A 15,627-nucleotide genomic window follows, 5' to 3' on the forward strand; every position below is an offset into this window, starting at 1 on the left:
AAACATGTGGCCGCCGTATGAGAAACTTACTCTGATTACTTTATAGAACATTTTAACTAACTTTTATTACGAAAAATGTAACAATGTCATTGTTAAAATATTTTATGATAAAATAATTGTTTCTCACATTAATGTAAAACACAATGCACAAATCTGCTTATCTTTTACAAAGGATAATAACGTACAAACTTACCATCTCGGCTGCAACGATGAAAATGGAGGAGTCACTTCCTAAAATTTCAGTTTTATACTTCTAGGACAAATAAGCTGTACCAACATTTGCACTAGAAAGGTAACTAGATGTGGAAATATTTAAAAATTGGAAATATCAAATAATTTATTTATCTGTATTAAACTAGCAGATTTGAAGTATTCTTTTTATGATATTTTATGATATTTTTTATCAACTTTCTTTATATATATAATAAGATTTTTTATAAAAAAGAGGAAACATTCAAATATGATGTTATTACACGGTTAAATTTAGGATTTATTTGAAATACGTTTTGATTGAAAGAAATAGGTAAGATTAATATTGCATATCGTTTAAAAATATCAAATTATTAGAAGATATTATATGTAATTAATGATCACTAGATAAAACATATATAGCCATATAGTTTATTTTCGCTCATTGTCAATGTGTAGTTCTTCTATGTCTGATCCTTGTATGAGTTGAATAGAGGATCTTGCAATTTTGAATGTACAGGTTTTCAACAAATTAAATAATTTTTAGTTTGTGTATATTGTAAGTTAATCTATAAAAAAATGGATCCGGAACAAAATACTTTCTATCGAATAATGAACAAAGTATTTTATTTATTGGACGCACCAGTCGAATATTTCCGAGGTATTATCCAATCAGTTATTTGGTTATGTCATTATAGAAATCAGTGACAGTATATATACATATATATATATATATATACATATATGATTTATTTTAACAGAAAAGGTTGTTGTACCAAATCAGAAGAAATATCCATGGTACCATCAAAAATTTCGCCGAGTTCCAACAATCGATGAATGTTACGAACTAGACGCTGTTTGTATTTTAGAAGCACAATATCAATTTGAGCGTGATAAGTACATTTCGTTAAATGCTTATATAATATTATATGTTTTTACATTATCGACTAGATGCGCTAATACTTGAATATTTGATCAAAATTAGGATGGTTGATGATGAAATTCTTAGTATACTAAGGCAACGATATGAAGATTGTGGGTGGTATTATTGGGATGACAAAGATAAATTTTGTACTGACTTATATAATGCTTATAAAGAAGCAGCTGGTGCTTGGTTTACAAAATGTATATAACATTTTTTAAATTATCATTCTTACTTTATTCTAAGTTTTATTTCTAATTCTAATGTATCAACGAAATACAGATGGAGACATTGGTGCACAGCAATCTGTAATTGATGCATTCATGAAACAAAAACATCGCATGGTTTGGGAACGGCGTCATGGTCCAGTCGGTAGTGGCATGACTAATGAAAAATATATATAAAATATTAATTCATGTACATACTACACATCTCAGTTTGAAATTAAAGCTGAGTTTATATCATTATGTAGATAGATAATCTGTAAAAGGTTATAAAATAAATTAATGTATTGTATTATGAACTATTGTACAATGAACAAAAATATAAATGATTGTACAACTAATATTTAAAATTTGTACCTCACAAATTTAATTTTCAAATTTCATACACTGATTCATTTTTATCGCTTATAACAGTATTTATGAAAATTTGTGATCTATTGTATAACAAATTATCTTATTCAATACTTGTTTAGAAGATTCCATTGATTATTTATACTTCATAATTTTCTTTGTATTTGTTATTACAATAAAACTTTCTTATGCAATTACTACAGTATTTCACACGTTTTGACATTTTTTGCATAAAGACCAATTTAATTCTCTATTAGTCAGAACGTTAGTAAGAACCATTCTAAATAAAATTTACTATAAATAATGTTTTAAACAATCAATATTTACGAAAAATATAAGTGCATAATGTTAAATATTTTAGATTCACAAATAATAAAAGTTTTTTAAAATATAAAAAGAAATCTTGTAGTGACTAATAGAAAATCAAAAATGACGAATTCGTACAATTTAAAAAATAAAGTAAAAATTATCACTCTTTTCACATAGATATAAAATACGATAGAACCCACATGCCTACATAATAAATATACAACATGTAACAAAGCTATCTCATTTGATCTGAATAAATTAATACAAATTAGATTTAGAAAACATAGTAAAAATATTAATACATATGACTGTTGTATAACAAATCATAAATTTTAGTACGATTAAGTCGATTCATGATTCATTTTTTAGTAATATCTCAAGCAATGTAGCGAACCTGCAGTAGAATCTTTTCAGTGGCAACTCATTTAACAATTCATAATAATGTTTTTGATCCAGGCTCCCCTCTGTTCGCGAAATTGTATACATATTTTATTTTTAATATAAAATACTTCTTAATAATAAAATAAAATATGAGATCAACAAGATCATTTACATATAATTCAAAGAGAGTAATTTCTTACCATTCATTCATATCACATATTAAATCTATTAATCATATTTTTTGTAGATAATGATCAATATTTTTTTTTTCTCTCTTTGTTCTCATTTGACGCTGAAAACAAAATCTCGTAGAATAATATTGTCATTACTAAAAGTAACATTAAAGTTTGAAACCTGATCGATACAAAGGTGTACTTCTTATTTGTCTCACTTTCGATAAAATATTTATTGCCTATCACTATTCAACAATCCCTTTAATGAATTTAAATGGAATTCGTAAAATTTCATTTTGTATATCATGTTTGTTTCATCCATTCTTGCAAGTTTGAGTTACTCGATATTGACTACTAACATTAAACTTAATAATTCCTTAATTAAAAACATTTCATTTATACAAAAAAGTAATATGACAGCTCTAAATACCATACATTGCACTTCAATTACCATTAGAATTCTCAAAATGCATTCATTCGTAATAGAATTACAAAGTATTATCGTATACGCAATAAAAAATGAACAGATATTAATAAAAGGAATTCTCTGACACGAATGAGAAAAGTAATTGTACGAATGGAAGATAAAGTTAACGTTAAATTATAAAAATGAATTGTATTGGATTTCATAATTGAGAATAAGATTATTGTTGAACAACAATAATTTAACGGTTTATATGTTGATCTTTCTAGTACAATTCATTTTTTATGAGAATAATTTACAATAATTGATAGGGTTGAGCCAATAAAATCTCCATCATAGAAAACAGTTCATTTAATAAAGTTAAAAAAAGAATGCTTAGCAATTACATTATTAATGAACAAAAAATTCGAATTTAATTTTCGCTTTACATAAAATTTTACTAAGGTATAATTTTATTATAACAAATAGTAGCTTTCAATATAGGATCTTGGCCCAATCCTATACGATTTGTACAATTATTGCCCACTTTCTATTCATCCTTATGCACTATCATTTGCATTCATTTTCCTCTTTTTCTATTCTATATCACAGTATGAAAAATGCTACATGAATTTGACACGCAATACAATCAGTACAGATCACTCGGTATAAACGCCGCACACTTATTCATAATTTTTAAACCAAAAATTATAGGTACTTAGTATATAGATATTTATGTACGTGTATATTTTCATACCTTTTGAAAATAAATTCTGTTTTTTATTCCGTATGTATCAAATTGATATATTGTTACCATAATTAATTCTTATATAAATGAGGGGAGGGTACCTACCATCATTTAGAAAATGGCATATAGGTATTTGAACCCACTGTGTGACAGCCTACCGACATGCTAATACAGTTCCTTTCCTTATTAATATCATTAACACATCATATGGGTACAAAATGTGTTTAGATATCAGCTTCTTTGCTTCTGCAGTGTATGTAAATACGTTCTTAGTCCTCACACTGAATTCATGACTCAATAGGTCGATTGAATTGAGCAGCTAAACGACGTTTACTTGTAAATACTGTAAAAAAACATATTATTCAATATATGATATGCTACAATTTAAATGAAATAACAGTTAATTATTAAGAAAAATACATTACTTACATTGTTGTGTAGGAGTACTGTGTTTCTCTTCAGTACCATTGCCTTCCATGTTACTGCTATCATTTTCATTATTTTTAAGATTTATGTCTTCCATAGAACTATTAACAATTTTTTCTTGCTTATTTGTAAAACTCTCAGCAATTGTAATATTTTCTGAAGACACGTTCTTCTTGGGAGTTAATGATAACGATGGAAGCGGTAATTCAGAAGGATGAGGGGCAACAACCAAGTTACGTTTGGAAGAGAAGAAAGGTGAAGTACGTGGATTTAAAGGATTGGCTGCAGCAGTTAATAAATTCTTTGTTGGTGATAGTAAGTTACTATCACTGCATGTGATGTGATTCCAAGAAAGAGGTAAAGTAAATGGAGGAACCTATTAATATAAAGAAAGTTTATACTAATAAGTTGTACTACAAAAACAATTAAATGTACTCATATGCAGGTAATATTTACCTGTACATTAGTAGTATGTTCATCCCGTAGATATGCAAATTTCGTTGGTGTCGTCCAAACTGATGATTCCCATTGATTCTTATTTAAATCTTCCTGTAATTTAAAAGATAAAATTTACCATTATGCTATATTATATTATATTATTAAATAAAAGACACATAGAGTTTATAAAGAAAGTACCTCAGGTGGAGAATCTGGTTTTGGAGGTGCAGGTGGAAAACCATGTAACATAATTGGTGTTTGCATTAGGCTTTTGAGAAAGCTTTCACTTCCACTTTCTTCACGCAACGACCAATTGACCAATCTATCTTCCGTACTTGAAGTCATCCAAGATTTGGTAGAGTCTTTTGACCACAGATTGTCTGTATCTGTTTGTTTCCAGGAATCCTGACTTTCAGAAACTTGCTCTACCCACTTTGTTTGCTCTGGTATGGTTGAATTATTTGAAACATTGACACGAGAGGATGAATCGCTTTCAAACGATTCATTACTGGAATCTGTATCACAATACGATGATCCTGATGCATATGTTGGTGGTAATGCTATACCTACAGCTATTTATAGAAGTAAATTGAATCATACAATTTTTATAATAGATCTTTCTAAACAGTTGTGAATAACTACTTTTACCTACCAGTAATCTTTTTATTCAAATATATGATATTTTTCTTGCGCCGTGATAATTTTATTGTTACCGTACAAGGTAATGCTTGCAAAAGTGCAAAAAGTGTTGGAAATCCATAGTCTACAGGGTTACAAACGGAACCTATAGTAGATAAATATGCCGTTTCGAACTGTGAAAGTTTTAGTGCTCCACCATAATTCATCATTACACGATATACATTACAAGCAAAACAATGTAATGGAGTAAGTTCTATGAACTGTTCGTCCTTTAGTGTTGTAAACTGAAATTATATCTATACCTTTACAAGTTTTCTATAAAGATATGTTCATCTAATAGAATTAAAACTTACTCGAACTACATTGGATAAATTTTGCTTTAGTTCGTCTATGTTACACGATTTTAAATAATATTGAGCGTATAAGTGTTGGAACTCTTGAAGTGACATTCTATGTTGTGGTTTATCCATGAGTAATCGACGGCATTGTAAGGTCAATTGCTGCACGTGAGACTTATCTACCATCATAACTACAGGTCTACTTGGCAAATATACAATCTGAAAAATTAATAAATTAAAATATTGAACATATATGAAAATAATTTTAATGTTCTTTTTTAATACCTTCACAGTGTCCCCAAGTTTTTGCATAAGTTGCAACACAGAGATGCAACCGAATAATTCTGGTTTTAATGCATAGCCAAATTGACGTAGAAAGTTTTGTGCAATGTTAGAAACACTAAGACAACCTTTCGACCGGGTAATTAATTTGGATATTTGCTCAGAAAGTACAAGAAGACCTTCCTTTTCTGTTAAAGAAATTTGTCTTTCTCCGGAATTATCATCTTCTATTTTAACTATCTCCGGTATAGCTTCAAATAATTCGATTAATTTCGTAAAGCCGTAATCTGATACTCGACACTGATGACCGAAGTGATGATGATACGATGGCACAAACTTATTAAATTGCATTCTACACTGAGGCGCATGTCGTAACAACTCGACAACCTAAAACGGTATAAATATATTTATACATAAATACATAATTAGCTTCTTACATTTTTGATTTTGTTTATATCATACTTCGACAGCAAATTGTTTTGTTCGTTCTATCTCTTCTGCAGTTTGTTCTCGTTTGGGAATAGCTATCATCTTATCTCCTCCATTAATCACAGTGACAACCACAGTATTTTCTGATACTTCACTGAGAATGTCTTCGATTTCACATACTCCATAATCCACAATATCCCATGGTTTAGCTAGAAAAAATGTTTTTCTCTTATATATGCATTGTATTTTTCACTTATTTAATACCGTAAAAGATCCTTACCTATTACTCTAGCATAAACACTTGGAAATTCGGAAAGTGCTACTTGTTTACTAGCTTTGGACTTTAAGACTCTTAGAAGATCAGACGTGAAACGACGTACTTGTGCACGATGAGATAATGTGACCACACGATTGTTTCCTTCACCCATTACCTAAATTGCATAATTAACATCTCATCAATGAAATAATATATTTTAAATTAATTCAATTTTTTTACGTACTTGTACAGTATGAGTAAGTGCTTCTAACAAATCAATTAGTTTAGTGAATCCGTAATCGGCGACCCTACATTGTCTTCCAAAATGATGATGATATGCGGGTATAAAGCGGTTAAATGGTAACTGGCAGTGTGGAGCAGTTTTCAGAAGATCAACCAATTCACGACTGAAAAGTGCTAATTGATTTGCAAGCGGAGAACTCACACATTTATTCTCTAAGAAGAAAAAGAAAATTATACTAATGTTGATCAATCATTGATTAATTTAACAATCACTATTAAAGAACCTTACCTTCCTGATTATTTTCATGAATTTTATTTCCTGTCCATATAAGATACTTTACACTACCAATACCCTGTTTCAATTCAACACAGGATAAGCAAGATACTAAATGTTCTAAGGGTACTCCATTTTCAACTACTTGTAATTTTTCTTTAAATTCAGCTTCGTAACAATTTGGCAAACTAAAATTAATTTTTCACGAAGAAAATTATTAAATAAAAAAAGAAACAAAATTAAGTTTTATTTGAAAATTACGATATAGCAATATACCTAGGCAATGGTAAACTTCCGTTATGCGTCGTTAGTAATTGGTGTATACGTGGATCGAGAACCTTTAAAGAAATTTTTACATTAGGGAGTGATGCTACTTTTTGTTCGGCCCATCCTTTATCAGACCATGGTTTTAACGTATGAATAGTACAATATGGTAACTCTACTTGTTCATCCTAAAACATTACACTTACTCGTTTATACTTCATATGTAATTTACATATTTATATATTAAATATTTTTTATATTATTTCAGAATAATCTTTAATCGCTTTTAGATAATCGTCATCGCTCCTCAACGATAAGAGGAATAATATAACTCTACTCTTATCGGAAAAGCTTAAACTCGGCTTGATATACATCATCGTAAATCTAGAATTTACTATATAACAATATACAATATATAAGATCTAAGGTACCTGATTTGTATTATTAAAACATGGCGATGGAGTATTTCTATGATCCGGATTAAGAGAAACCATTCTACCACCAGGATCTTCCGTAATAATACAAACATCTTTCATTTTGTACAACTCGGAAACGCTGATGGAAATCATGAAACGACTCTCGTACATTTCTCGAAACTTAAAAAGAGGGAGTTTATGACCAGGTACTTCTTGCAGTAACATCACAATTTGCGCTCGTACAACCTGAGGACTTGCTCTACCACTATGAGCGTACGATATTAAAATACGTTTATACCCTACTTTACGACGATGTAACTGAGAAATCGCGTATTGTGCGTCTGATAAAGAAGGTACTTTGACACTTGCCGCAAAGTTACCATCAGACTGTGTAAAAATAGAAACATTTAACACCTAAAATGTTAATTAAAAATAAGCGGAAGTTACTTAAAGTTAAAATAATGCAATTAAAATGCTAAATATTTACCATCACATGTTCCATAAAAATAGAGACAAGCATATGTCTCATCTTTTTTGGATTAATACTTTGGTCTAAATTAGTTACTTGCAGTTCAATTGGCGTGCACGTTTCATTATTCGTTGATATTCCATTATGATTATTTATTGGATTGAAAAAATTCTAATATATCGAAAAACAAATTATCAATATAGAAAAGAATAAAGAAGCGCGAACACATAGAGAGTAGAAAAAGATAAAAGTACCTCAACTTCTTCGTTTTCCGTATCACTTGGATGATAAGGTGAGGTATGATTACTTTGTTGGCTTACCGTTTGTACTGTATTTTCATAAGGCGATGGTGTCCTAGTACTACGTACAGACGCATTCTGCTAATTTTTAAAGGAAAGAAGTATTGAAAAAGTAAGAAAGAAGTAAATCCATTTCAATTTTGTTAATTTACATTTTAAATTAATTTATACCTGTCCATTCCACTGATTTCTCTCTCGTGATTGCAAGTCATACATAGGAGATGGACTTCGGCGTTTAAAATTTGATGGAGCTACGCGTATTAAAAATTTATTAATTACAATTTAAGATTCTTTAGAGAAAAAAGAGGAAATGATCTACATACCAGCTCCATTCAAACTCGCAGGAACATTCAATGGAGGATATTGTTGCCTTGGACCAGTCCATTCTGGAGGTTGAACAAACGAAGTTTGTGTACCTCTAATACGTCTTAAACCCTCAGAATTTCGAGAAGTATTATTATTTACAACTCCATTTTCCCGAGCCTGCGGAATATGAATTCTTCTACTAAGTACTTTCGTTTTTTCCACCTTAAATTATTGTAAATAATAAATCAAAATTATACACAACATAGTTCACAAACGTAAAATTTCAATGAAATTACATACCTTATATTGTTCTTCCCATACATGACCAAATTGTTGGGGACCAGAAACTTGCCAAAACAATGGAGATTGGGCTCTTGCAAGTTCGTTATAAGTTCTATTAAAAGCTACATTATTATTATTACTATTATTTGGATATGATCTGCCAACAAAAACGGATGATGGTTGAACCATCCTGTAAAAAATAAATATAACGATCTTAATTTTTGAAATATTTATAGCAATTGTCATTACTTTGTTCCATATTCTATCAGATAAGATCAAAGTTTTTCTAATTTCATTGCCTGAATCAAGCAAGAACAATGTCCATTTGCGACTCCAAAATCCGAATCAAGCAACGGCAATGTTTCCTTGCGACTCGAAGACTCTTTCTCGGATGTTCATCATTCTTATGATTATTGATACATATATAAAACTAAATGTAATTTACAATTACCCTACTGGTGCTGAAGCAGAAGCACAATGAGCATTCCATCCAGAGTATGTTCCAATAACCGGCGATGATGACTGATAATGTGGAATCTGAAGGGCTCTTCCACCCGTTAACGAAGCACTTGCACTGTACATTTGCCTTGGAGAACTGGTAACAATTTCTGATTCACTTACAGTACCGTTTTTATTGATAGAATTTGCTAAAAGTGTAAGAATTGTGTATTGTAAGAAAAAGTGTACTGTTAATAAATAATATATACATACATATTACGTTATATAAATAACAACATTACCTCGATTTTGCTGAAAGTTACTTGTTTTCTCTTTTTGAAATTTTACGGAAATTTTCGAACCAAGAATAATCTTTCCATCCATACGCTTCTGAGCCCTATAAAAAAAAAAGTCACATTGTTATTAAGCAAAGTCGGTTAACTGTGATTACAAAGGGCCAGTACACAAGATAATCAATTCTGTCTATAAATGACCTTGAAGATTTTAATAAACACATGTATAATACAAATTGTAATGTCCGTTTATTTCTCAGAGAAATTCAATGCATTTTAATTAGTATATATAATTCACTAAATGCTTGTATTTTTCGCAGTAATAATTTTTTACTAGCAGCTATATTATTATCTTACCTTATATATAAATAAAATTATCAGTTTGTGTCAACATTGTAATATAGATAAATAAAACGATAAATAATAACAATATATCAGAAAATAACAATTTTTCAACACTTAATTACTACTATACACATATATGAACTAGATATGTTATACAAATCAAAATTATAATCTTCTTACACTGCCATTAGGTTCGTTACATTGTTGTACACTATTTGAACTCTATCTTATTTATGTATCTATCCCTACTACATACTTTAAATACAGGTCTTTTTTGTTAATATTAAAGAGACCAATAGAATGTTTGTACACAGAAGTAAATCATTGGTCACTTAACAGGCGGGTTATTCAAACATAAAGCTACGTCTGATATCATATATTATTCATAGTATAATTAAATTATGAATACACACTATACTACATTTTCAGACATACAATTATTATTTTGTATATACAATTAAACAAAATTTACGAAATAGTAAAAAGACAACAAATATACATATATATAATACCTGTCTGCAAAAGATTTTGAAGTAAAGCGTACGATTGCAGTATTTGACTGAATTTCCATCACTTGGCCACCGCAGCTTTCGAACATTTGTTTAAGATAACATTTAATAAACATAATATCCTGATCTTCAGGAAGGTTACTAACTAGGAGATCGCAATATGCAGTAACCTGGAAGGTATATAACTTTACAAAATACTAAAAAATATACACACATATGTGGAGATAATTAACATGTTCATATTTTACATTTATAAAGATAGTATGTATTTTAACCTAATTTACATAGATACACATATTACTACAAACTCAAAAATATTTTAATATCAACAGACAAATTAATAGACATACTTACATACGACAATAAAAAAAACAATTATGGTGAAATAGTTTATTGTACAAAGCTTCAATTACAAATGCTACTCGTGTTTCATTTTTTATTAAGAAAAGATTAGAAAAATGTCATATGAAATTAGAAATTAACTAATATTTATTTACCTGTATTGTTGTAGATGGCAGTGATTCCATAAGTTCTGAGAAATCATAGTGCTCATTAGCACACAGTATCAATGCTTCAGATATATTTTTCATGTGTAAAAGTATGACATGAATTTTCTTCCTATAACGTAAATCACTAAGATCAGGAGCAAAATTAATATCACCAGATATTAAAATCACAGCTGCTGGACTTCCATGAATATCAGCAAATCTTCTAATAGATTGCTTGAGTTTTTCATCAGCAGCATTTTTACATTCTCTAGCAACATGTATTAAATTAACCTGTGAAACACAAGATTTATAAATGCAACATTATAGTATAAAAAATGATACTATTATTAAATAATTTATAATTTTAAAAGATACACAGATTAACTTACCTGAGCATTATTCAATTCTTTCATAACCCGATTATTTTCTCTTAAGACATCACAAACTACAATAAATTCTGCTTCCCTATAACCACCAAAAAATTTTTCTCTAATTACTTGGGTTGCAGCCATGGCAGACCTTCCTTTTGGTACCTGTCATAATCATAAGAAATATTATATATTTAAATATATTTAACTATAGTATTATGTAATATATTTCAGTAATATAAAATTACAAGATTTAATACTAACATGGCAATTTTCTATATCCCAAAATACACCAATGGGTGGAAGATACGTTGGTAAAGATGAAAAATTAACTGGACTATCATGATGTGAGAAACGATGATATTTATAGTGACTTAACAATGGAGAAACAGATGCTCCATTTTCAGCTGTAACACTATTATTGCTACTATTTAGGTCACATAATGATTGAGATATGCTCCTTTCTATTAGCCTTTCATTTAGACCTTCTGTCTTATTTTGGTCATTTGTACAAAGTGCATAGTAATCTGCATTATCTTGGTCTGCCATGTGGTTTAAAGAATGTCATGTAACATTCCAATGCAAAATCTACGATCAAAATAATGTGTATAATAAATATATATTCAATGGGAATAAATAGAAACAATATTTTATTAATATATAATTACGCGCGATAGGGAAATAAAACCTAATAATGACAAGAGAATGAAGAGAGAATGAATATTAACAAAATTTATAGATATCACTATTACATTTTGTACTCTTAATAATGTATTAGTATTATTATTATGAACATCATTAAGTAATATTAAAAAATTGCACAGATAATATTCAATATATGATATAATATACAAAAAATCGTACGTTACCTAAAACATTAGTACATCACATAGTTTAAAAAATTGTTGTCGGCTTGTACGGGCATACAGGACGTGGCCAAACGTAAGATAAACGAAATTTGTTAAAAAGTTCTAGAAAAACTACAAAACAATCGGCAAATTAAAATCACAAACGACACACACATCGTACCGACTCCTGAATAAAATTAGTACCACAAACAGGAAGCAAACATCGATCAAAGTAACATGCAACTATCCAATTCGCTACCTCTCCCGCTTCTTACGCAGTGCACAATGCATCTTGCAAGCTCAGATAGTAACTTTACGTTTTTAAGTCACTAGTTGAATTTGCATAATTCAATTTCGCATTCTGTATATTTATTTTCTATACATTAAGAAATATTATTAAATAATTAAATAATATGAAATTGTTAAAAATGTTATATTATACATTATTCATTATACGTATTCTATATTCCTACTATTCATACAATTTAAAAATATGAATACCTAGTATGTTCAAGATGAATGTAACATAATATTTTTGGAGTAGAGAAATGTACTTCTTAATTATTTTTATTTTCACGAATTCTCAATTATGTGTGATTTCAATTCTTTTTAACATATTTTCTATAATGTTAAATGGAACAGCATAATTGATCAAATATGTAATGAATATAGAATTTGATTGGTCATATAAGTACATACTAGAAAAAATAACGTAAATTATTTTTTCTTGCCAGATCTTGTTAAATTATATGCACATTGAAATTATTCTGTCAGGTTTCTCCCACTATCCTTCGAATTCCATGATCGTTGCTGCGCGGTGAGTTGTCCGAGTTATGGTCACTTCAAATATTTCGATAACATGGCATCGTTAGACGACTCGTTTTATGAAATTAAATCGCGTTTCGTCGATACTGTCCAAAAGTCAGAATGGGTCCCTTTGTCCCTTACCTTAGTTGAATATCCACAAGGCGAGTACCTCAAAATTTTTCTGTATAATTTAATTGCTTTTTTCATTGTGTGATTATGTAAAAATTTCTTGTCTCATAAATATGCTTGGTGTTTTTTTTTTGAAAAATGTTGTATCTTTAAATTAAATATTTTCAATCCAATTTTGTATATATTTTTCAGTCAGAATTTTTAGTTAGCGCGTTTTCCCACGTGCCGAATAATTTTTGTTTACTTCAACTTTTTACATATGTTTAACAAGAACATGTATTTCAACAATGCATTTCATTAAAAAATATGAGACTTGATGTTTAGGAATATTATGTACTTATACCTAAATTTAGTTTATCTAGATTATTAAAGATATATTTATTTAAATTTTCTTTAATTTGCAGGTGATTTATTTGGAAAATTTTTAGCTCTGATAAGTTTAGTACCATTTGTTATTATAATTGGTTTTATAACATTGATTCTCTTTAGAAGAGATTTACACACAGTAAGTACAATTTTTATAGATAATTTAATATGCTTATGGTTTGAATATCTAAGATTGATTCTTTTTTCAGATTACCTTTTTTAGCGGTGTTATATTTAATGAATGGATAAATTTTATTTTAAAACACACAATTTGTGAAGCAAGGCCAATGAGACGTGATGCTGTCTATGTTGAATATGGTATGCCATCCATGCATGCACAGTTCATGTGGTTTTTTGCTACATACACCATACTTTTTATATGTATCAGGTAATTTACTTCTATTTTCCAAAGGTAATTATATTATGTCTTTTATGTATATTTATAAATATATGTATATATTTGTAGGTTACATCACAATAATAATAGCAGCATCTCAGAAAAGTTCTGGAGGATCACTATCATAGCTGCTTGTATAATTGTTGCTATTTTAGTTACATACAGTAGAGTTTATTTATTATACCACAGCAAATCTCAAGTTCTGTGGGGTACATTCATAGGTATCATATTAGGGGCAGTATGGTTTACAATCACATATGTAGTCCTTACACCAATTTTTCCTGTAATTGTATCATGGTAAGTTATTGTTAAAAAAGCTTCCTAATCTCATGAAAAATAGTATTACGTGTGATATTATTTGCAGGCGGATATCAGAATATTTGTTATTACGCGATACAACATTAATTCCTAATATTCTTTGGTTTGAATATACAAATATTCGTACAGAGGCGCGAGCACGTTCAAGAAAGCTAGTATCAATGAAATCGCAATGACGCCTAATGTCTGGCCAATGGGCTGATAACAAATAGGATATAAAAAATCATTCTAACATCAAGTGGATAAATTCAGTCAGATGAAATACAAAAATTAAAGATTCATTTAAATTAAGATTCAATTGCACTGAACTTTACCACTGATAATATTTAAATACATAAGATATTAGTACAAATTTTGCATATGAATTTTCATGTTAATAGCTTTAGGTCGTGTACGTTTTTTCAATTAAGTTTTTATAACTTCGCATAAATTATTTATAACGCGTATTTGATAAACGTCATTGTCCTTTGTTAATTTTTATATTTACATTCTATTTCATAAAGACAAAATGTTCTCTCTAGCTTTGAAAGTTGATCAATTTTTAATTTAAACGAAAGATAAATTTAGGATGGGAATTTATACACTTTCTAATCATGTCGTAGTACATCTATATTTTATTTCTAAAAAAAAAAAGATGAAAGGGTAAAAGATTTTTTAATGCAGTATATTTAAGTAAATAATATTAGAGTCTGCATATTTATCTCGATATTAAAACAGTTGCAAGTGAAAAGACATAAGATAAGAATTAGTAAGCAGTTGAATTGAAAAATTACTATTTCAATTAAATGCGCGAAATCAAAAACTTTAATTAGTCAGTGATTATTTTAGCTGTTGATTTCTAAATGAGATAGTTTCTAGAAGAATGATAAATTGTTTATTTATGCTTGTACACAGTGTATGTTAATTTTGTTTTATACTTAATATATGGAAAAAAACAAAATGTTAGAATTATATCATTATTATGTTGCTCAACTAAATATCGTTATAACGATTACATTGTAACAAATACAAAATTTGGTACTGACAAATAAGCAAAAATTGCAATTCCTGGGTCGAAATTATTATGATGTAAATACGCAATAACATTTTATAACTAAAATTTAAATAAAAGTGATGCACAGTGCAAAAAATGTCTGCGTTTTATATATCTCTTAAAGTGATACCTAAATGCAATAGTATACAAATGGCCGTTAAAAAGCTAAAAATTTGTATTATAAAGTATGAAAAGAGAAATAAAATTATTATTACTATTAGTATTAT

At 28.8% G+C, this 15,627-nt stretch overlaps 3 protein-coding genes across 8 annotated transcripts; 2 read left to right on the top strand and 1 right to left on the bottom strand.

Moving 5' to 3' along the window:
* Positions 1–642: 642 nt before the first annotated feature.
* Positions 643–1,685, top strand: Nd-pdsw (NADH dehydrogenase (ubiquinone) PDSW subunit). Its single transcript, XM_072015001.1, has 4 exons — positions 643–850; positions 951–1,086; positions 1,175–1,314; positions 1,394–1,685. Exons 1-4 carry the CDS (start codon positions 769–771, stop codon positions 1,513–1,515), a joined length of 480 nt encoding a protein of 159 aa, XP_071871102.1. The 5' UTR covers positions 643–768; the 3' UTR covers positions 1,516–1,685.
* Positions 1,325–12,704, bottom strand: Marf1 (meiosis regulator and mRNA stability factor 1-like protein). Of its 6 annotated transcripts, XM_072014940.1 has the most exons (26): positions 12,555–12,704; positions 12,372–12,482; positions 11,767–12,090; positions 11,524–11,667; positions 11,144–11,425; positions 10,650–10,816; positions 9,802–9,896; positions 9,513–9,708; positions 9,080–9,251; positions 8,797–9,001; positions 8,645–8,724; positions 8,429–8,554; positions 8,193–8,345; positions 7,721–8,119; positions 7,302–7,477; positions 7,041–7,213; positions 6,753–6,964; positions 6,533–6,683; positions 6,286–6,461; positions 5,827–6,210; positions 5,557–5,760; positions 5,217–5,487; positions 4,763–5,136; positions 4,583–4,675; positions 4,130–4,502; positions 1,325–4,043 (listed from the first exon to the last, which is right to left on the bottom strand). In XM_072014940.1, exons 3-26 carry the CDS (start codon positions 12,049–12,051, stop codon positions 3,988–3,990), a joined length of 4,947 nt encoding a protein of 1,648 aa, XP_071871041.1. In that variant the 5' UTR covers positions 12,052–12,090; positions 12,372–12,482; positions 12,555–12,704; the 3' UTR covers positions 1,325–3,987. The 6 variants fall into 6 exon arrangements, with proteins under 6 accessions (XP_071871041.1, XP_071871045.1, XP_071871044.1 ...); XM_072014944.1 differs by having other exon boundaries at positions 9,080–9,173; positions 12,372–12,639; XM_072014943.1 differs by having other exon boundaries at positions 8,797–8,956; positions 12,372–12,639.
* A 354-nt stretch (positions 12,705–13,058) lies between these two features.
* LOC139993351 (dolichyldiphosphatase 1) lies at positions 13,059–15,498 on the top strand. The gene is made up of 5 exons (XM_072014998.1): positions 13,059–13,318; positions 13,691–13,791; positions 13,862–14,040; positions 14,119–14,346; positions 14,414–15,498. The coding sequence occupies exons 1-5, from the start codon at positions 13,210–13,212 to the stop codon at positions 14,541–14,543; spliced, it is 747 nt and encodes a 248-aa protein (XP_071871099.1). The 5' UTR covers positions 13,059–13,209; the 3' UTR covers positions 14,544–15,498.
* Positions 15,499–15,627: the final 129 nt, after the last annotated feature.

Source organism: Bombus fervidus, chromosome 12, assembly GCF_041682495.2.
Source record: "Bombus fervidus isolate BK054 chromosome 12, iyBomFerv1, whole genome shotgun sequence".
Classification (NCBI taxonomy): domain Eukaryota; kingdom Metazoa; phylum Arthropoda; class Insecta; order Hymenoptera; family Apidae; genus Bombus; species Bombus fervidus.

Excerpts from the sequence above, each read along its gene's own strand:
- Nd-pdsw (XM_072015001.1), top strand. The coding sequence starts at position 769 with ATGGATCCGGAACAAAATACTTTCTATCGAATAATGAACAAAGTATTT. Across the intron at positions 851-950 it reads ACCAGTCGAATATTTCCGAG|AAAAGGTTGTTGTACCAAAT; the intron begins GTATTATCCAAT and ends TTATTTTAACAG. Across the intron at positions 1,315-1,393 it reads TGGTGCTTGGTTTACAAAAT|ATGGAGACATTGGTGCACAG; the intron begins GTATATAACATT and ends AACGAAATACAG.
- Marf1 (XM_072014940.1), bottom strand. The coding sequence starts at position 12,051 with ATGGCAGACCAAGATAATGCAGATTACTATGCACTTTGTACAAATGAC. Across the intron at positions 10,817-11,143 it reads TGCCATCTACAACAATACAG|GTTACTGCATATTGCGATCT; the intron begins GTAAATAAATAT and ends TATACCTTCCAG. Across the intron at positions 4,676-4,762 it reads AACCAGATTCTCCACCTGAG|GAAGATTTAAATAAGAATCA; the intron begins GTACTTTCTTTA and ends TTTAAATTACAG.
- LOC139993351 (XM_072014998.1), top strand. The coding sequence starts at position 13,210 with ATGGCATCGTTAGACGACTCGTTTTATGAAATTAAATCGCGTTTCGTC. Across the intron at positions 13,792-13,861 it reads TTAGAAGAGATTTACACACA|ATTACCTTTTTTAGCGGTGT; the intron begins GTAAGTACAATT and ends TTCTTTTTTCAG. Across the intron at positions 14,347-14,413 it reads TTTCCTGTAATTGTATCATG|GCGGATATCAGAATATTTGT; the intron begins GTAAGTTATTGT and ends TATTATTTGCAG.